Consider the following 22367-nt stretch of genomic DNA (forward strand, 5'->3'; position numbering starts at 1 on the left):
CTATCCCCTCTCGAATTTTAACAATCTCCTTCCACCACGTCGACCCCAACCTACCTCCCTCTCTAAGCCGCCCTCTCTCCTCTCCATAACGGGACAATAAAACTCTAAACTACAACCCGTCTCTATCCACTAAACACCTCCAACACCATTTAGCAAGAAGAGCAGTGTTAAACTCTTTCAATCTCCTTACCCCCAAGCCACCAACCTCCTTACTCATGCAAACGGAATTCCAATCAACCCAAGCAATTTTCCTATTATCCTCACCCCCTCCCCAAAAAAAATTAATAAAAATAGATTCGATGGAAGAGATTATACCTGCGGGAGCTCTGAAAAAGGATAGGGCGTAGACAGGCAATGAAGACAGGACGGATTTAAGGAGAATCAAACGGCCCCCATACGACAAATTTCTGCTTTTCCAATCAGACAGCCTAGATTTTATACGATGAATAACCGGCTCCCAAAACGATAACCGTCTAGGATCTCCACCTATGGGTAGGCCAAGGTAAATGAAAGGAATGCGGCCCACTTTGCACGATAAAATAGAAGCAGCCTCATACAACCACGAATCCTCAATGTTTATACCAAACAAACAACTCTTATGATAGTTTACCTTCAGCCCAGACATATTTTCAAAAATAACCAAAACAGCCCTCAAAGCTCGGATATTCGCCCAATTCTTAACACCTATCAGAAGAGTGTCATCAGCGAATTGCAAGTGAGAAAGGGTAGTAGGAGTATGCGTCCCAATAGAGTAACCCGTAAACAGATTCGAGTTCACCGCCGAGGTCATCAAAACATTCAAACCTTCTGCTGCAAGAAGAAAGAGAAAAGGGGAAAGTGGATCACCTTGACGTAGTCCCCGTTTCATTTGAAATTCTTCCGTTGGACTGCCATTCACCAACACCGACACAGTGGCTGTAGAAACACATTCCTTCATCCACTTCCTCCATAAAGAAGGGAAAGACATTCTCCCCATAACATCATCTAAATAACCCCAATCAACTGAATCATACGCTTTTTCAAAATCAACCTTAAACAAAAGCATATCTTTCTTCTTTTTACGAGCCTCATCAACCGCTTCATTTGCAATAAGAATGCCATCCAAAATCTGTCTGTCCTTCACAAAAGCTGATTGAGTTTCAGAAACAACCTTCCACAACACTTGTCTCAAGCGATTAGCCAACAATTTTGCCAAAATTTTATATAAGCATCCAATTAAAGCAATGGGGCGAAAATCATTCAGTCGTTGAGGACAATCAATCTTAGGAATAAGAGCAATGAAGGAGCTGTTTATCCCTTTTGACAAATGACTGTTGCGGTGAAACTCTGAAATGAACCTCATAATGTCATGTTTCAATTCAAACCAAAAATCTTTAATAAAACCAAGATGAATACCATCCGGACCAGGACTCTTGAAGCTGTCACAGTCCCATAAAGCCGCCTTTACCTCCGTTTCACTAAACGGATGAATCAAAAAATTCCCATCCATTGTCGACAACCTACGAAAATGTAAGTCATCCACTCTTGGTCTGTCATGATGTAGCGCTTGGAAATGAGTTTGAAAATGACCAAACACTGCTGCACGAACATTGTCAACACCCTCTATGATGTTACCATCCACTGTAACGGAAGAAATGGCATTCCGACGATGTCTACCAGACATAATCGCATGAAAATATTTTGAATTGGCATCCCCTTCACGAAGCCATAATGACCGAGATTGTTGCCAAGAAATGCTCGCATTAGCCCTCGAAAAAGAATGAAGGTCAATAGATAAAGTATGCAAGTCATTTACTTCTTCCTCTGATAAATCATCCACCTCACCCTTAGAATCCAAATCATCTATCTGAGTTTTTAAAGACTTGATCTTGCTAGGTAAATTGTGAGTATGAGTTAGATGCCAATCTTTAAGATCAACTTTTATCCTCTTCAATTTTTCCTTTAAAATGTGTCCTCCCCAACCATCTACATGATAAGACTGTAACTTAGAACGAACAAAAACTTGATAACCCGGAACATCAGCCCAGCATTTCAACATCCTCACCGGTTTCGGCCCCTAGTTAAGATCATCAACTGATAAAACCAAAGGACAGTGATCGGATAAACCGCGTAAAGAAGCAATTTGCAAGCAATAAGGCCACTTTGCACACCACTCCTCCGAAAGCAAAAATCTGTCTAACCGACTCATGGAATTGCCATCCCCCTTGTACCAAGTAAAGCTTCTGCCATGCAGAGGAAGATCAACCAAAACGTTGCTATCAATGAAAGTATTAAAAGGGACGCAATCAAAGGATTGAATCGCAACCCCCCGTGACTTTCTTTCATCCATAGTGCGGACCGCGTTGAAATCACCACATAGACAAACATTTTTACCCACCAACCGCTGAAGATATACGGATAAAGAATTCCATAACAACTGTTTCGCACCATTATCACACGGAGCATAAATATTAAAAATAAAGAATTCATCATCTGAACTAATAAACCGACCATGAATTATTAACACATGCTCCATGCTAACCGAAGACCACACTTCAACAACCTCAATGTCCCATATAATTAACAAACCCCCAGACGCCCCCACAGCCGGTCGGAAAGAATAAGAATGAGGTGAAGAACCCCATAGAGCTACCGATAAAAAATCGTCTATTACTGACATCTTCGTTTCTTGCAAACAAACAATGGAAGGACATTTTTATGTGATTTTTATTAAGTCATGTTGTTTTTTCTTCTCTAAAAAAAAAGTCATGTGATTTTTTAATAAGACCATAATCATTTAAATTTACTGAATTCATTTGATTACGTTTTTTCATCGTGTCTTTATTAACCTTACTTTACTACTCCATGCTCCCTTCTATTTTATTTTAATCCCGTTTTTTTTTGTCAGCATTTACTATGTTAGTGCAAATTTTACAATATCATATTTCTAATCAAACAATTTTTAGAGATATATAATACCAATTAACGGATAATTATTGTATTTATAGCAATATCGTTGACAATCAAACAATTTCAATGTATTTCAAAGTAAATAAGGATGCGAATTTTTTCTTGCCATTTAAATTTGAAACATTGACCATTATTTCCTTTATTTGCACTCCCACATGTTACAGTAGTGTTTGGTTTCATGTTTTTTTCACGGTGCACGCTATCCAATGTCACTTTTACCGTGATTTTATGAAGCTGGAAATTCCAACTTTTGCCTAGACGTGCTTTTTTGAGCTTTCCACCGGTATTCCAAACACATATTACATCTATTAAAGATCAAAATTTGTACTTTTTTTTTTGTTGGATACGTGTGTAACTCATTTACCAAAGATCAAAAGTGAGAAATTTAAAATAATATAAGTATTCATCTTATCAACTCATCATAAGACATTGACGTTTTTTAATAGTTTGTTCTCCACCAAAGACAATAAATGAAGGAATTTAAAATAAAGTAAAAATTTAAATAATTTTTCTATTTAATATAATTTTTTTTTAGGCAAATGACATTAAAAAGCTAAGAAAGCAATTCGTCGTAATGTTCATAGTTCTGCGGGAGTATACAATGAGTTGAATCATCATATTCGACAATTTTTCCCCTCCAAATAAACTTCTCAAAATACGATTTTTCCCCTCCAAATGCGATTTTCTTCATTCTTGCGCCATTCAAAGTCAATTTCTCCGACAATATCAAGTAAGTGTTGATTATCCTACCTCATTGCATTTTTTTGGCTGAAAATTTAGATTTCTTTGAATAAATTTAACATTTTTAGGTTTTTAAAAATTTGGCTTGCATGTTAGTTTTTAGGACTATTAGCGATGAATTAAGTTATGAATTGTAGTTTAGAGTGCAATGCGGTAGTTTTAGGATCTTGAAATTGTTTGATTTTAAGTTTATTGAAAGTTGCACTGTAGGTGTTTGATAAAATGTCTCAAAGATTTTTTTTTGTTTTTTGTATTGTTAATGATGGAATCTGTTAGCAATTGATTTGTTATAGTTGATTGTAGTTAGTCTGACTGCAATGTGGTAGTTTACAGATTGAAATGACACTGTCTCAATGAATTGTTAGAAATGTTGTTGAATTGTCCATATGAAAATGTCTCATTTATTTTTTGCTTTTTGAAATGTTGTGCAGATATGTCTCAAAGGCCTGACAAACTTAGGTTAGAGAGGGAGTCCTCTACCGGTAGTGCACAGAGTGAAAATGAAGCACTACACCCTCCAATGAGTGATCGAGGGAGAGGTTAAGGCACGAGAATTGGAAACGTTGATGCTGTAGGGGATCATCATCACAGTGGACCCAATACAGTATCAGCAACAACATCATGAGGAGTATCAACCTGAGTATCTGGAGGCATATCAGTATGAGCAACCACATTATGAGCAACCTCCTTAGCAGCAGGCTGAGGCTCAGGGGGAGCCTGATATGGAGTTTGAGGCGGACCGGATGCCTTTTGAGGGGGGCCTTGTGAGTTGTCGCTTTTACCGAACTTCGGTAAACATGTGGTATGCAAGCTTTGGGGTGATAAAGTAGTTAGTATAATTGATTTATTTTTATTTTTTTTGGGTACAAAAGAGGGCAAAGCCCAAGGAAAAAGAAAACTAAGATCCTTATTTTTATTTTTACTGATTATTTCACTAATTTAATATTTATTTTACTTATTATTTTTTTAACGGTGTTTGTTAGTACACGTGACATTTTTTTTTTACTTATCTCACTTATTTAATTGTTTATGTTACATTTTTTTTAGAGAAGTTGAAAATATGAAGTTTTGCGTTTTTGTTGCTATCATATAACACTTTTTTTTTTTTTAAGAAAAGATGCTTATAACATTTCATTAATGTAACACTTAAATCATATTGCATGACTTAAGGAACGCATGACTAAAATTATCATTTAAGTTGGGAGCGAGCAATTTCTGTTGAATATAGAGCAATGAACTAGAGTGTATTTGGACGGAGGAATGTTTTGAAGAAATGTATTGTTTTGAGGAAATTCAAATACTTTGGGGTGAATACCATTGTTTGGATATTAATTTGAAGCATTTTCAAAATGATGGAAATTTATGAAGTATTTTTGTTCAAGTTATAGAGAATTTCAAATGACACCTAAAAAGCTAAGAATTTCAAATTTCTTCATTGTTGTTATTTTTCATATTTTGCATTTTGATCCTCAAATTTTCCAAAAAATTCAAATTGACCCCAATAAATTTCCAAAAATTGGGCCCTTAGTTTTTTCAAAAATTATAATTTGACCCCTTAATTTTTTGAAATTTACATTTTGACCCCTAATTTCTGTTTTCAAATTTGGCCAAAAAAAATTAAAATTTATAAAAGTTGCCCAAAAATAATGACAATGAATTTGTTTTATTACTCCATCCAAACAAAAGTATTTAGAAATGAAAGTAATTTAATTGAATCATTTAAATTTTCTAGAATTCTAAATTCTTTAAAATTTCTCAATTACCTCATGGGTTGAAGCCCAATGAATTAGGGTTGAGTACAAATTTGGGCTTCAACCACCTATATATATTTAGGAAGTTAGCAAAATTTCCCAGAAAACGAAATACAGACAATTTTCATTTCATCGACGGGGATGACTTTACTACGACTAAATGTTGGTACTACGATCAAGGTTCCGATTTCATCTCTCTCTAACTGTTCCGCAAAGCCTTTCGCTACTTTGGCTTTAGGCACTACCGCACAGATTTTTTCAGAAAGATCTTTTGCAAATGCTGGTTTTCCTATCCGTTCTTTTGTTAACAGAAAGATCTTTTGCAGCTTGAATGAAGATAATCTTTCAGGTAGGTTGCTTATTGAGATCTTCTTCGTCGTTATTTATCTATTAACATTGTTAATAATCATTATTGGTATTGTTGCTTACAGTGGGTACTACTCCATCTCAACCCTCTGGTTTCTCTTGTAACACCCCGTTTTCCCAACATAAAAATTTCATAAATTAATCAGAGTAAAACAACTTAAACGGAATGTTACACTTCTTTTCTTAAGAATCACAAATGGAATAATTAAATAATTATCCTTCAAATTTCAACAACGTAATAATTAAAACTTTGTAGCATAATTAATTTAACGACAATAAAAGCTTCAACAACATGTTCCAAAATTGATACATAAAGGAATGATAAACTTAGCAACAATTTCCCATCCCGTTACGTATCAGAGCCCTAAGACACTTGAGCCACCACTCATATTAATCTTTAATACCTGCAAGTTACCCATACGAAGGGCAACATTTTCAAGCAAAAGGGGTGAGATTTCACAAACAATAATAATAAGCATATAACTCATCAAATGCATCTAACAACTTAAACTCCATCAATTAGTAATAATAATTCTTTTAACGACTCCTAAACCATATCATGTACTCATCATATCAACAGTCATAACTCGATATCATAAACAACATCATAACAGCATCATTTAACATCATAATCAACATCTTAATCATAATCATATACAACATAACAACATCATTAATTCGTATTAACATTCTCCACTACGCATCTCATTAACAACTCATGAATAGAAGACAACTTAACAACTATACGTAACATCATCAATTCATAATAATAATTATTCATCAAACATTTCATTAGCAATTCATGAATAAAAGACAACTTATCAACTTAACATAACCATCATCAAGTACATTTAACAACTCATAACTTAACATCATGTAATCATCATCACAACATTCATAATCATCATCATGTAACATCATAACAACCTCATATTCAACACCATAAACAGTCATCATAACATTATAATCAATATCATAAACAACATCATAACAACATAATTCATCATATCATAAATATCATTGTATAACAACATAATTCATCATATCATAAACATCATTGTATAACAACATAATTCGTCATTCGTCATATCGTAAATATCATTGTATAACAACATAATTCATCATATCATAAACATCTCCTCATAATAATATAGACAAACACAACATAATCATCACCTCATGGTAACATAGTCGACACAACATAATCCTCATCTTATAATAATGTAAACAACAACAAATCATCATAATAATATTCTTAATTCTTTAATTTTAGTAACACTTACTAATTCAACCAACAACGACGACAACAACAAGATTCTACAACAACGACAACAACTCTCCCAATAACAACAACTACTACTTAATCAACAACAACGACAACAACTTAATCGACAACATAAACAACGTGAGAGTACACCACCTCTCATAACTCAACAACGCTTACAACTTAGGCTAACATTTACATCTTAGTTAAGATTTGACAGCATCACAGGTAGTACATAGACATCTCAAGATATAACAATATCAAATGATAATCAACACAACTTAAACATCATATATAATTCCACATAATGCATTTGCAAATATACCACATCATTAACAACATCAATCGTCATTAACAACATCATTAATCATCTTAATTTCATCAATAATAGATATCTAATTCATCAATTAAATCTAACACCCTGTCATAATAATAATTCATCAATATATAAGTATATCATCATTAACAACATCAACAACAAATGGTAATTAAAACCAATAACATCGACTCATGCAACTACTCAACGACTCCACTAAGACTCCTCAACAATGCGCATGCATGTGGTACCATATTCAGGACCGTAGCCCACACCGTTGTCGAATGGTTAAAGCATTCTTTTCAGGACATAAGTCATCACCGCTAAACACCGCTTTGAACAACTAATGTTCCACCGCTTTGAACGACAAGGCGTTCCAGAGCCGAAGCTCTCCCACTTTTATGATTATGCAACTGACTCCACTTGTGTATATCTACATACAACTCGACAATGCATATATGTATATATGACTTATGACTCCACTTGTGTATATCTACATACATCTCAACAACAACAACGACAACAACAAATGTACATAATTAATTATGACAAACTCCACCTCTTAGTCAACTATGACACAACGACTCTTAATAGCAAGATTCATCAACACATTCACAACAACATATATATTCACCCACCATATCATAATAAACAATGTATATGGATTCACCAATATCATCACCCTTACATAATTTCACATCAGATATATGATTTGCCCACTTTCCAAGTCAAGAGAAAATTACATCACCTTAAGATAAACATCACATTCAACACTCATCTATCAATCAAATACTTCCATATAGTCATACAAAACTAAATATGAAGGATTTATAAGGTAATTGACTTAAAATGATATTTTCATCAATGTTCGTCTCTCTTTAACATTTTACAAGAATCTTCCATTTTCAAAACCAAAATCAAATAAAACTCAAGGAAACCAATCACTATAATTTACAGTAATCATATAATCTCTGTACTATCTTAATCCTATTCCATTTCCTTGAAGATCCCATTTTTCAGAAAAGTCAACGTTTTTGAGCAATTTTCAAAGTTAAGTTTTGATTTCATAAGCCAAGTCCAAATTTCATTCAAGGAGATGTTACATTAGAATTAAGTATGAGACTAATGATTATACAAGTTAAAAGAAGTGTTTTAAGCAGTTCAGATTGGCTATAGGAAGCTCAGAACAAAATTCAAAAAGTGCTGAAACTGGGCTCGTTCGCTTAGCGTTCGCTTAAGCGAACTCAAGTCAGTAGCTTCTGAGCTGTTCGCTTACCCGTTCGCTTAAGCGAACAGTCATCAGATAGCAACTTTCAGCGTCGCTTAAGCGACCATTCAAAATTTCTGCAGAAAAATGTTACGGGTTCCACCCCCTTTTCACCCAAAACTCCCAATTTTGATCTCCCAATGCCCAAACATGTTTCCAAAGATTGTTTATAGGTTCATTATACAATTAGGCATCTAAAGGAACATAAAACAGGCATCAACAACAACAATTCAGATCATTCTAGCAATCATACAAAACTTCTCCAATTTATCCAACAAATTCTAATCTCATTCAAAATTCTGATCACAGCAACATTATAGATTAAGAAATCATTCTAAACACTAAAACTAAACACATTAAACATGATTCTTACACCATCCCTTTCAAATCAGCATCAACCCTAATTCCCAATTTTTATTTTCAAGAACAACTCAATTAGATCAATTTTCAGAAATTATATACTATGATTATTGAGAGATAGTCTCACCCTTACCTTAATTTAGAAGAAAACGCACAACGATCGGATTCTCTGACTCCACTTGTTCTTCTCACCATTGTTCTTGGTTTTCTCTCCCAAAACTTGTTTTCACGTAAAACTGCTTCTGACCTTTTCTTTTTCCTAACTCTCAAAACTATAACTCCCCCTTATTTCATTAAACTCCCCTTAATTCTATTAATTATTAATTAATTCCCCACACTCCAAAATAACTCTATTTCTCATATTATTCTCATTATATTAAAATAAATCATATAATAAAATAATACACACCACATAAATCACAATATTATTTAAAAACACATAAAAGACTCTAAATAATTCTAAAATAAATAAAATAACGACTAGGGCGTTACATCTCTGACTTGTTTAATTAAAAGTACAAGTATAGATGCTTAAAAAAATTATGCTTATATATATATATATATATATATATATATATATATATTTGTTACGTTCCAGTACACATACCAGGTATCGTACCCGTACCTATGCATCATAGATTTTAAAACAACTTTGGAAGCGAGCAATTTCTGTTGGGAGCGAGCAATTTCTGTTGAATATAGAGCAATGAACTAGAGTGTATTTGGATGGAGAAATGTTTTGAGGAAATGTATTGTTTTGAGGAAATTCGTTGATACCATTATATTAATATATAGTCGCACTCGATATATAGTTGAATTCCGCACCGATGTTTTAATATAGGGTTAAATGTACTTTCGTCCCTTGTCATTTCGGTAATTTCTGGTTGTAATTTTTTGTTTGTTTACAAGAATTATCCTAATGGCATATTTTAACCCTTTAATATATATGGCCATGTATTCATCTCTTCGTTCACGGCATCATGTGCTAATTTGAAATATTAGGTGAAGGAAGGAGTTTCCCAAATTATGGCTTTACTGAAGCTGATGAGAGTGAAATTCCTTTTGATGAAAGGGTACTTGCCGCATTCCATCTAGATTGTAATAAGTGGGGTGTAAGTGTTAAACCATTAGCTGGTAGCGTGATTAATTTTGCAGTGTACATTTCAATTCTTAAGCTAGGTGATCGAATAATGGTAAACTATCTTTCTTTCACTTAAAGTTTGTTTAATTTTTCCAATCCCAAAGTGGAAATCCATTACATTGTTTTTCTAATGTCAGTGATTATATGTTACCAGTATTTGAATTTGACTCACAAGGGACATTTATCTCATAATTTCGCCTCGCAATATTTTGAAATTATGCCGTACCGACTTGATGAATCAACAGGTGTTTGTATTTTCATTAAAATTGTTTTTAGATATATTGGCTTATTTGTGGAATAACATACTTGCTTTTGAATTACAACAGATCTTATTGGGCTGGAGAAAACTGCTGCTGAATTCCGACCAAAGCTCATTGTTGCTAGTGTGTATCCTCCAGACGTCAATTATTCTCGCATTAGAAAAGTATGTTTATTTTAATCTTCATCATCTGCTTCTGTATACAATGTGATTTTATTCCTTGCGATAAACTAATTGCATCTTTTATGCAAGGAAAGATAGCAGATGAAGTAGGTGCTTTTTTTATGATGGATATGACTCATATTCTTGGGTTTGTTGCCGAGTCTGTGCTTGCCGATCCATTTGAGTTTTGTGATATTGTTGCCACCGCAACCCTCAAGGTTTGCTTTGATATTGGGTTCAGCTTACATTTTTTACTCAAAATGAAATAGAAGAATTTGCATTTAAAAATTACCAAAAGCAGGTATGTGTCATTGTCGCTTTTCAACATTGGTTAAAGTTGGGTGTAAACCACTTCCGACCAATAACATTCATTCATACCATCGTGCAGGTGGTTGCTAACTGTATAGCTCTTGCTAACCGATTAGTTGAACATGGATATAAACTGGTTTCTGGTGGTAATGATAATCACATGGTTCTTGTTGATCTTGGGCAATTTGTAAGCTTCTTGCTCTTTTTTTTTTTTTTTGCGTGTCTAAAATTTTAATTCTCTTGTCTACCCCTCCTTAATCCTTTGTAGAAATGGTGCAATCCTGTGAATTTTTCTCAAAAATCCATAGTGTTGTGTATATTACTGACAAGCGAGATTTTGCTTATTGATTTTTCTCAAGAATTTCATTTTTAGCACCTATAAAATCACACTTTTTAGTCCTGTACCATTTTTCTTTTGCATTTTTTATTACAGGGTCTATTCTTCGGGGTGGGATCAAACCTTCATACGATCTTGTTGTTTAGTAGCAGACCTATTCATGTGTTTTAGGCCGTCATAGGATTTGGTCTACTTAATAGTAGACTTTTATAGGTGTGGTTAGGCCTTAGTGTAAAATAGGCTTTTAAAAACGTCAGGCTTGTTCTTAAAAATTAGCCTATGACGGATAATAGGTCTGACTCGGGTCTATAATTTTTGAAGTAGGCCAGATCTAGGATTTACAAATCCCAGCCTGGCCTAGCCCATTTCCACCTCTAAGTCTATGCTGATTGGAATTTTTACAAGGACGACTACAAATGCTGACGGAAAATTTTACATGGCTTAAAAAGTGGATTTTTTTATAGGGACCAAAAATGAAATTCTAGATATTTATGATCATTTACTTAATTAACCCTTGATTTTATGCTTTTTTTAGTACCTTGTATTTCATATTAGTCAATCACATCCTTCAGGGTATTGATGGTGCTCTCGTGAAGAAAATTCTCAACATGGCTTTTATAAACGGCAACAAGAATTTAGTGTCTGGTGAGTGACTTGCTCCTTGTTCCATATCATTTTAGTATGTGGAGCCATTTTTCGTTCCTACAATGTTTTAACAAGAGATAGAACGTATTTATAGGGATGTTATTTTGTTAAAAAAACATTCGTATAAATTAGTCCAATTTATTATCCCAAATTGTCATATTTAATATCCAAAATTATAATCATTCGGATTTTTATTTTTTTACTTAGAAATAGAACTTGAAACCTATTCACAGGAACGTTGTTGTGTTAAAAATATTCATTCCAATTTGGCTAAATTAATATCCCAAATTGTCCCTGATGAGCATAGCTCAAGCTCAGTCAGCAAGGGAAGTTGGAAGTGAATTTCAAACCACTAAGCTACATGACCAAAATCAACTAATAGGTCCTTAAAGTGTTCTTCCACCCATCAATTTGGTCCTTGAGTCCACCAACTTTGATGATTGGGAATATATAGTTTAACGTTCTTTTAGTTGATTTTAATTGTACCAAATTAAGAGTGGGTAAGAAAATCTCACTCTCAAACACCCCTTAATTTGCACTTTTGCTTATTCTTTTTTATTATCCTAACATGTTCTAATTTCAAAGGTGACAAGAATGCCCTAGTTTCCAACGGCATTTCCATTGGGACAAAAGCAATGACAACAAGAGGATTTAATGAGAAAGAATTTGAACTATTTGCGGACTTAATTCATGAGGGTGTGCTGTTAAGTTTCGAAGCAAAAAGTTTGGTCTTGGGATCTATGGATCAAGATTTTATGAATGTTTTCATATCGCCTGAATTTTCTTTGGGAGACAAGGTTTCAGATTTGCGTAGAAAAGTTCAAGCTCTTGCTCCTTCGTCTGGAAGCAAAATGTTTGGTTATGGTTTAAGATTTTATGAATTTTGTGACATCGCCTGAATTTTCTTTGGGAGACAAGGTTTCAGATTTGTGTAGGAAAGTTCAAGCTCTTGCTGGAGTCTAATCCTCTTTTTCTTGAAAATTTTCATGACGCTGATTACATGTTTTATTTGTGTTGCTGTTTGTTTAAACATAAATGTTATTGTTACAACCTATTGTGTTGCTGTTTGTTTTATTGGAGTCTAATCTCTCTCTCTCTCTCCAAATTCTCTTGGATACCTTGGAGTTGCACTTTGGCAATTTCTGACCTGTCTTCTTCATGGTCAAGTTGATAATGTTCATTTTATTTTTTGAAATGACTATTTGACTGCGAGTAGATTGAGTCAGGAATTCCCTAGTGCATTCTATTAAAATAATTTCTGAAGATTTTAATTTTGTTGGCTTATTTACAGATTTTGTATCCATATTCTGTTCTATCTAGGGTTCCTCTTTCAAGACCAGAATCTATACAAACTTTTTCTTTTTCAGCTTGTTGGTGGGTTATGTTATTGAGGTTCTATTTTCTTTTCCACAATATTATGGTAGTACAACAATCTTCCATACATGTTAAAACTTTGTTATGTAATTGAGTGATGATTAGTTGATCATATATAATGATCATATATATATACATGTTTTTTGATTCATTTAACGGTTGCATACTTGAACATCCTAAATCAGAAGAAGACAGACAATGGAGTGAAAGTTAGAGAATGAATGTTGAGCTGTATAATATTAATTATTAAAGACTTTCAAATTGTGCCTCTGAAGAAGAATGCACTGAATACCTTGCAAAATATGTCTACTCAATACAAAGTTGACTCACAAAGACAACCGAAGAATACTATCTATGCCTTATAGTATTTGAATTTTAAATTTATGAAAGTTGTTTGTCAAACCGTTCATGTATCCAAAATTGTTGGCAGTTTCGGTAATGGTTTTCTTAACATCAGCTAAGATATATCGTGTAGATTGATTGAATTAGGGGTTCAATTTCCTTGGCACAAGAGTGAGTGTTCATTAGTTGATCTGTTTAAATTTTGTTCAAAGTTGGTTAAAAAATATCTGTGGCAAAGTTTTGAAAATTTTATTAATCTTCACTTTATATTTTAAAAATAAAAAAAAAAAAATCATTTCATTACTCGGGTGTTTGATACTTGGCATTTTTTATTTACAGCAGAAAAAACCTCATTAAAAGCAAACAAAATTCACCATTTTCAGACCTACGTTTGGTGCCTTTGATAAGAGGTCAGATATGAACAAGATATGATTCGGAAAAAGTAGCAGCGAGTATCTTCACAGTTTTCCTTTAATCCGGCGGTGGTCACTCTAGTGGAAATCATTTCTCATGGCCACTGAGATAAAAACCAGTGATTAGTGACGAGTAAAAATGCAGCGAATGACTTGATTTGGACAAGGAAAAACTGATGGTAGTTGGCATAGGGAAGGAATCCATGTTGGATGTTGGAGGTGGAAGGTGAGAGGCAGTGGGGGTGAAGAGTGGTGAAGGAAATGGAGGAAATCCCAAAAGATAGGGAAAGGATATCTCCACCACAGTTTGCAAAGTTGAGCCCCATGATAACAAGCTAATATTTGCTCTCTGAAGGCTTCAACATAGTTGATCTCTAGTAGAAGAATGTTCATGAAAAGCAATAAAAAATAAAAACTATTCCAAAGTCAAAGACCTGCCACAAATAAACTATTTAATTTTAACTTACAAATGTCTAAATAAAACCATACACTTCAAAGCGCTCCGACTAAACGGCTAGGGTTACAGCACAAATGTAGTCGAAAAGTGAAAACAAAGTTTTACAGCATAAACAGAATCACGTAAGACAATTAATTGCAGCTTCTCCAATTTCTTCCTCAAATGGCGGCTTATCAGACTGTTTTGTCTACTTAAAATCAAAGCATTACTTGTTCTCTGAGCACTCCTTGAATTCAATTGATGGACGCTTGATAGCTTTCCTCCCGAAACCATCACCAAAAGATTCAAATTCGATTTCGTCATCATCACTGTCAACAGTCTCCGAAGTCACTCGATTCTGATAACTTCTTAGTTGAATAAGATATACATTGAAGTAATAACTCACCATGTCTTTTCTTGTCCTCTTTTGAAAGTAACTGGATGGATTGTTCCAAAAAGACTTGTTTTGGGAGGGGATTTTTAGACTCATTATATCCTTAAATCTCTTTTCTTCATCACCTGTCCATTGAAGTGAAACTTCCTCGCCCATTTTATCAAATCCCCAATGGTAAAATGCCGAACCTAATTCAAACTTCAGCTTCATCCTGTTTGCAGCAATATGCAATCTTACACAGTCAACTGAACCTTGAACATTGCAGCTACACTTTCCTTGTCTTCCTCTACCAATAAGATCTGTTTCTGTGGTAGGTCTTGAATCATCTTTAACAGGCCATACTTGTGTGCCTAAAGATTTAGAGTCACTCCCATAAACTATACCAGTCCATTGTGGGACTTCCACTTGGAAAAGAGGACCAACAGAAACATCACGAGAATCATCACTAAATGGGTCATATTTTTTCTCTTCAGTCACAGCTGCTTTGGCAGTTGATATTTTCTTTTTTGTCACAGCTGCTTTGGAAGTTGATTTTTTCTTCTTGATCATGACATCTGGTTTGCTAGTTGTTTTCTCCATCGGAATTTTTTCTGATTCCATACCGTGCAACTTTGCAACAGACAGCCTTTTACTACGTCTCAGATCCTCATACTTGGCAGGATTCATCTTCACCTTCTATAAAGCATAAGAAAATTCAGTAGATATTTTTTGCATAACACTTAAATAAAATTTCTTCTTTTAGATCTTTTCAACTAGTAGAATCATTTCTCAATGTTTTGATATCAAAGTAATAAAACCAAAGTGATTCATTGAATAATATATAGTCGCTTTTTACAAACCAGTTTGGAATATATATAAAACAGGCTTTTTACAAACCAGTTTGCAAGACCGTGTCCGTTTCAAGGCTTTTTAGATGGGTCACCCTGTCCATCTCAAGGTTGCGCCCACAGCAGAATCCAATTCATGCGATTTAGGGGTATGTTGTAATTCATCGCAATAAATCAAGATTCCTGTTGTGATTGCTATCCAACAAAGATACACACATCAATTAGTATTGATTGGGTTATTTGCTGTTTTTAATCGATATATAGATAACCAGGCTCAATAGTGCAGTTACAGTTCTTAACTATTTCATAATGCAACTAAACTTTTTTCTCAATTGCTAATAATGATAGAATTTATTTAATGTTTGTAATTTTGTAGACTGCGCCAAAGCTATCCAATTTCCCGTATTTTATTATTGTATTAACCCTTGTTGACCTATAGCAGTTAGCAGCAAGCTGAGAGTTTGGAATTATATATATATTGTTTTAGGAAAGAAACCTGTAGATTGTGATTATATATTTATTATGAATGCTGAATTAAGTACATCGTAATGCTAATCATAAATACAATAAAAAGATAACTAGCCATTCATGTGAAAACATTCTGGTTCAGGATATGAAACGCACAAAAAATCCAATGAGTAAAATCATGTATAAAATCATTATGTGTAGTGAAAATATACCTTGGATGATGATCCACGGTTTGGTTCTGCATGCTTTCTGACCGACAGAACATCTCGTGCCCGCAGCATCTGAACAAAAATGTCCTGGTCTCCTTTATACTCCTTCCCCTTTGATGGTTCTGTTAATGGTTGAGCTACAGGCGATTCCCGATTACGTTTGCGAGAATTAAATTCCTTCTCAGTTTCAACACAAGAGGCGGTCATAACATCCTTAACACCAGTGCCTAATTTTTCATCGTCGCCGCCATTACCATAACTGTTAACATTTTGGACACCGTCACATTTGTTATTTTGGTTTTTAGTGTCCAATAAATAACCATCACTCTTCTGGTTAACCAAATCAATGTGCTTTATGATGTTACTCGATTCTAACGGGACAAAATCATCATCTTTGTCCTTCAGATTTGAGCAAAAAAGGTTTTGAAACTCTTTTTCTAGATCTATTGGCAATGAGTTCAACCCATCATTCCCATTTTTTAAACTCTTCTCTTCGAAAGATTTCCTGAGCCAACCTTCGAAATCATTCAGATATTTGTCAAAAACTAATTTCACTGAAGCTAGAATACGAAGGTCCAAACCCAGTTCAACTATCACAGAATTCCACAACCCTTTTCTCGATACCGCATCATACCCGCCTTTTTCCTTCACAAGGGCAAACAATTGATATAAATCAAGCAATTGACCCTCACCGAGCATGACCGGCACTGGCCTCACATTGCCTCTACTACAATTCTCCTTTAGGTAAGCCGAAAAAAGTTGAAAAAACAAAGATTTTTGTTTAGCCTTGTCATTGTCATGATCAGCACTATCAACACGACCCTCGACAAGACAACCGCCATTTTTATGAAATTCAGTAAAAGTTTCAGCTTCAGGCCGATCAAGGGATGACCCGTTTGCCATGAACTTTTGACTCTACTTCTATACTAGATATGTTTTGAATTTTATAACAAAAATAAAGGAGCCAAAGAAGAACCTAGCTTGCCCTTTGGTTTATGTTGATTGTACAAACACAGAACATCACAAAAATGGCGGTGACATCAAGGAAATGAAGGGTTTCCTGGCAGTATGAAGAGATAGGTACAATTAATCACAAGATCAAAGTTGAAACCTGAAATTATTGATAATTGATGGTATGAAAAAAATTAGCTGAATTTGAGTTTTTATTTAAAAGGATAAGAAATATGGTGCGAAAATAAATGACTAAGGTTGAGAGATTATGAGAATAAAACCCTCCTCTTCTCTCAGGGGTATTTCTCTTACCTTCATTTCATTCCCCTTCTTTGAAATCGAAATCCCTCCCAACAAAATATTTTTTGACATTAAAAAAAATCAAACACTTGTTGTTCCTTTATAATGCTAAATACTAGGGTTGTTAATTGGGCGGGCCAGACCAATTTAGTCTAGTCCGATAAAGCCCAAATCGATTAGGTCAAGTCAAACCTACAATAAAAAATGGACATGAATCCACTGCAGTTGAGAAACCATACACGCTATGGGTAATCTCGGCCATTGATTTGAGATCAGACAATTAAGATTACCGATTCATTAAAGCATTTACAAATCATCTCATACATCAATTTTAAATCGGATGGTAGAGGTGAGTAATTGTGTCACGCTGTTACGCACCAAATTCATTTCCCAAATCAAACTTAGGGGGATGTATTGGGTTAGATCTTAAAATATAATTTTGACATAAAAATTCTTCTATATTTTAAAAGACTATAATAAAATAATGAATTTCCTTCAAAAAAAAATATATAAATATATATATATATATATATAATGACTTCTAAAATTTTGTAATTTTTAAGATGGGATTTAAAATTGGTCAAAAAAAAAGGTGGAATTTAATAGATCAAAATGGTAAAAATTTATAACGGTTGAAAACATTACTATAAATTTAAAATTTCCCAAAGGGCCCCCTTGACTTTTATCAAATATATTAAAAGTTACAAAACTAAATGCAAATATATTAATAAAATAATAATGTGCGGATAAAGAAAAGTATAATCGTCCCAGTGAGATAAGGTCGGTTGCTAGGAACACTGCATTATATATGCAGGGGCTGGGGTTCAAACCCCGGACACCCCACTTTTTCACCTTAAGAGGTGAATTTCTAGCCACTAGGCTACTTGACAACAAAAAAAAAGTATAATCAACACAATTGTTTCCACACACACATGTAGTCATTCTTATATTGTTGATAATATATTTCAATGGTTATAAAGTCTGGCCTGGGTAGGTCAGGTATGCGATAATCAAACTTAGGTGAATGTATTGGGTAAAACCTTCAAAAGATTATATAAAAGTCTTATATATTTTAAAAGACAAAGTAAGGTTTTGTAATTTGAAAGATTTTAAAAGATTTAACTCGTAAAAATTTATAAGATTTGAAATGCCAATAAACAACGATTTTTTTTGGATAGTAAAATGTTATTAAGTTACTAGTCGTATCCAGGGTTTGTTCCCTGAGCTTCCTTCTTAGAACTCTTTTCATGTCTCTAGAAAACAAGAAACAACTCACATTTCATCAACATTAGGATAATAACTTTTGTTGACAAAACCAATTGAAGGAGACTAGCTCCTCCACTCTTGTCTTCCAGACACCTTGACAAGGACCTGCGATGCGTCCCAATAAAAGTGAGTGAAACTGAAAACAACAAAGAGAAGAAGAAAAACCCACTTCTACAATTGTGTGAATCTGAGATACAATTGTGTTATTTGAACATCAAAATAGAGACGTTGTATATGTTTCTCTTACTACTTACCTACTACAACAACTTACAGACATTTTTAAAATTAACACAATCCAAATGACACCCGTATTCGACACCAAAATTTGATGTCAAAAAATTGTTTCTCTTAAAGCTAAGCAGTCATAGATTGAAGTACAATTACAAGACCAGCAGCACTCAGTAGCAGTTGTTGACTGCTGATCCAAATAGATAACACCCCACATTGAATTCAAACATATACAATCTATAGTTCTAAAGGAAGAACATTTCAATTGGAGCAAAGAAAAAGTTGCAATGAAGAGAGCAGCACCATATCAATTATTTCGAGACAAAAAGGGCAAAAATTTTGTAATATTACAGCCATCAATATCATATCCAACATTAATTACATCATTATAAGCAACATAAGGAGTATGCCATTATTTGTGTATGTCATCATTTTATTTTATACAATAAATGTACACTGATATCATTATTATAAAGCAGTGCTGATCAATACATATAAGCAATACAGTGCAAACAGGTCATTCAGCGTACTTTTTATCCAAACGAAAAATGAAGCAAGAAAGTCTATGATGAGTTATACCACAAAACTGAGAAAGGGTTATAAAAATGTTCATTGAAGAGAGAATCAGGGTAGAATCTCATCTTAGACTGATAAAAGCAAGATTTTGAAGAGTAGACCAGATGAAGAATGATCCAATAGTTGGAGGTAGAGAGGGAGATCAAGAAAAAAATGTCAAATCATGAAGAAAGATTTAAAGGTAGATGATCTATCTTTGGACCTAATACATGACAGGACTGTTGGCATCAATTGATACATATAAACGATCCGACCTAGTAGGAAAAAGACTGGTTGTTGTTTTTTCTTCACCATTCGTGATTGCTTTTTGACAAATGAATCAATGTTGGTTGCCATAAATTATAGGCAGGTCTACATCATTAAATTGAGAAATCTAATTTCCCATTCCCAACCCAAAAAGAAAACATTAACGTTTTAGCTCCCCATATGAATACAAACCCAAGAGCTTATAGTACACAAAACTACGATAAGTGTGTGGGTGCTGCTGACATGTGTGTTGGCAAGTGAGGACAAAAGACATTCATATTCTATTGGTTTCAGCAGGGATCATTCATGGAAAAAAAGTGAATCTTCATCTAGCATTACTTTTTGTGTATTATTTGTGAGGGTGGGAGTTGATGCATTTGATATGGAACATAAATCATTTTGCACAATCTTGCGTCATCAAATCTTTATATTTACCAATTGATGAAATCTCCCCCAATTGGAATTATATGTAAAATGACAACTTATGGTCAACAATAATGAAGATCTCATAATTTTAACATAGATTACATAAATATATTATAACAGCCATTACAGTTTCATTCTGGAGAAACTTAACAAGGATTACTACCTTTAACTTTTTGTTCATATGCAGCACAATCTCGCATCATCAAGGAAGCAGCTTCACCATTCAATGGATCTAATGCATTAACAAGATCTGAGTGAAAATAAGAAAAATGTAAGTTAGCAAAAATAACAATCAAACAAGGTTGAATCAAATGCATAGCAAGTGCGTTTTTAGTAATATTCATTACCACCAATATATGTAAGGTAAAGGTAATAATGCTTACCAAACATGGGACTCCAAGTCTGGTTAATAACTTCTAAACAAACTGAACCAGACCTGAATATCAAAGAAAAAGATTTTTATCAGCTGTTGAGTTTAGCAATTTATTTGAGCAACAGCCAATAGAGGTTCCATGGAGGACAATGGTGTTGCTTAAATATGATAGAAAACAAGGAAGCTATTTTTTTACAAGAAAACGTTATCAAGTTAGTAGTTGTGTTAGTTTATAAGGTTTGAACCGTGAACTTTCATCTTAAAACTCCTTCGGTGTCCCATAGAAAACAATGAAATTTTGCTTGCTATAAAAAACTCACATTTCACCAACATTAGGATGGTAAATTTTGTTGACAAAAACAATAGAAGCAGACTTATAAGGATAAGCATCAGGTAGCTCCACTCTTATCTTCCATATGCCTTCTTGATAAGGACCTGCAATGAGTCCAAATAAAAGTGAGTGAAAACCTATGTAGCACGGACTCTTCAGATTAAAGGCATGTCCAATGTCCGGCACCAACACGACACTAACACACATGGTTATATTCTATGAAGCACAGACACCCGACATGACATAATTGAATGTAATAACGTGTGTCAGTGTCGTGTCGATGTTGGACACGAGACACGCCTTCAATCAAAAGTGTTGGTGCCATAGTTTTGAAAACAAAGAGAAGAAAAACTTCCACCTTTAAAGTCACAGTTGTGTTATTTGAACATCAAAATACTGACACTGTATGTCATACACCTTATGTGCTAAAATATATCTATCTCTTAACTTTTTAACCACAAAAACCAAAGAACACCGAATTTGACATCACAATGCATTTCATCTTCATTGAGGAAAATGGGCAAACATTCATTCATCAGAGGGATGCAAGAAACTTACTGTGTGTAACTTAGGTCGATGGAATTCAACAAAAAACTGTTGCGTGGCATTATTGATCATTTCCACCTTGTAATCACTCATCATCCTCCTGATTCACAACAACCCAATTACAAAAACATTAGAAATTCAGAGGGGGAAAAACATTTCAGCAAGCATTTAAACTTGCACTCAATTCTAGCTTGCTATCTAATTCCACCGTCAGAGTAAAATTGAAATTCTAAAGCCACAAAAGTGCTTGCCCTAGGCCTTATGCTTTCGTTTCTTGAGGAGTTCGTTGACTATTTTTCCACATTGTTTGAGCAGATATAAATTTACATTTTTCATTCCTAACACACATACCGACCCACAAATGAATTCACATTTTTCAATTTCAGATTGGTATTTGCAAGTTCTTACATTTTGGGATGGGTGGTGATTCCGTGATTGGTTATTACTCCTTTTAAAAATGAGCAAATACTCAATTTGGTTCCTCACTCTGCACCTCGCTGTTATATAGGTCTTGACTCAGGATTAAATACAAATAACTCTGCACTTCCGTTATCACTTTAGTCCTTGACGTTAAGAAAATTGTTAAGTGATGATGTGGCGCATATGAGGTGTCAAAGGGACCAAAATGAAAGTAGAAAATAGTCACTTTGGTCTTGAATCAAAAATCAATATTCCCAAATTGAATATCAAATTCCTAAATCCTTAAATCTCAAATCCCTAAATCTGATTTAATTCTCTCTTTTGTTTAAAATTAATCTTTCATTAAACACGGCTTACTGTTAGGTCCCTGATTG

The 22367-nt window shown here is 34.0% G+C and overlaps 3 protein-coding genes across 6 annotated transcripts; 1 reads left to right on the forward strand and 2 right to left on the reverse strand.

Annotated features, from left to right (window-relative positions):
* Window positions 1-5582: 5582 nt before the first annotated feature.
* Window positions 5583-13137, forward strand: LOC25484378 (serine hydroxymethyltransferase 3, chloroplastic). The gene is given in 9 exon segments (XM_039831012.1): window positions 5583-5790; window positions 5873-5875; window positions 10017-10207; window positions 10310-10400; window positions 10482-10579; window positions 10672-10841; window positions 10844-11072; window positions 11795-11867; window positions 12453-13137. Coding segments are annotated over 9 exon segments (1377 nt in total). The 3' UTR covers window positions 12767-13137.
* A 1268-nt stretch (window positions 13138-14405) lies between these two features.
* Window positions 14406-22061, reverse strand: LOC25484379 (AT-rich interactive domain-containing protein 2). Of its 4 annotated transcripts, XM_039828389.1 has the most exons (8): window positions 21982-22061; window positions 21586-21673; window positions 21017-21131; window positions 20707-20759; window positions 20487-20573; window positions 18858-18952; window positions 16334-17390; window positions 14406-15501 (listed from the first exon to the last, which is right to left on the reverse strand). In XM_039828389.1, the coding sequence occupies exons 7-8, from the start codon at window positions 17231-17233 to the stop codon at window positions 14659-14661; spliced, it is 1743 nt and encodes a 580-aa protein (XP_039684323.1). In that variant the 5' UTR covers window positions 17234-17390; window positions 18858-18952; window positions 20487-20573; window positions 20707-20759; window positions 21017-21131; window positions 21586-21673; window positions 21982-22061; the 3' UTR covers window positions 14406-14658. The 4 variants fall into 4 exon arrangements, with proteins under 4 accessions (XP_039684323.1, XP_039684320.1, XP_039684321.1 ...); XM_039828386.1 differs by lacking the exon at window positions 21982-22061 and having other exon boundaries at window positions 21586-21975; XM_039828387.1 differs by lacking the exon at window positions 21982-22061 and having other exon boundaries at window positions 16334-17441; window positions 21586-21975.
* On the reverse strand, window positions 20470-21352 carry LOC25484380 (ubiquitin-conjugating enzyme E2 4). Its single transcript, XM_024775039.2, has 4 exons — window positions 21289-21352; window positions 21017-21131; window positions 20707-20759; window positions 20470-20573 (listed from the first exon to the last, which is right to left on the reverse strand). Exons 1-4 carry the CDS (start codon window positions 21350-21352, stop codon window positions 20470-20472), a joined length of 336 nt encoding a protein of 111 aa, XP_024630807.2.
* Window positions 22062-22367: the final 306 nt, after the last annotated feature.

This window comes from Medicago truncatula, chromosome 1, assembly GCF_003473485.1.
Source record: "Medicago truncatula cultivar Jemalong A17 chromosome 1, MtrunA17r5.0-ANR, whole genome shotgun sequence".
Lineage (NCBI taxonomy): Eukaryota > Viridiplantae > Streptophyta > Magnoliopsida > Fabales > Fabaceae > Medicago > Medicago truncatula.

Excerpts from the sequence above, each read along its gene's own strand:
- LOC25484379 (XM_039828389.1), bottom strand. The coding sequence starts at position 17,233 with ATGGCAAACGGGTCATCCCTTGATCGGCCTGAAGCTGAAACTTTTACT. Across the intron at positions 15,502-16,333 it reads ACCGTGGATCATCATCCAAG|AAGGTGAAGATGAATCCTGC; the intron begins GTATATTTTCAC and ends TATGCTTTATAG.
- LOC25484380 (XM_024775039.2), bottom strand. The coding sequence starts at position 21,352 with ATGGCACCAACACTTTTGATTGAAGGCGTGTCTCGTGTCCAACATCGA. Across the intron at positions 21,132-21,288 it reads TCGACACGACACTGACACAC|GTCCTTATCAAGAAGGCATA; the intron begins GTTATTACATTC and ends GACTCATTGCAG. Across the intron at positions 20,574-20,706 it reads GACTTGGAGTCCCATGTTTG|ATCTTGTTAATGCATTAGAT; the intron begins GTAAGCATTATT and ends ATTTTCACTCAG.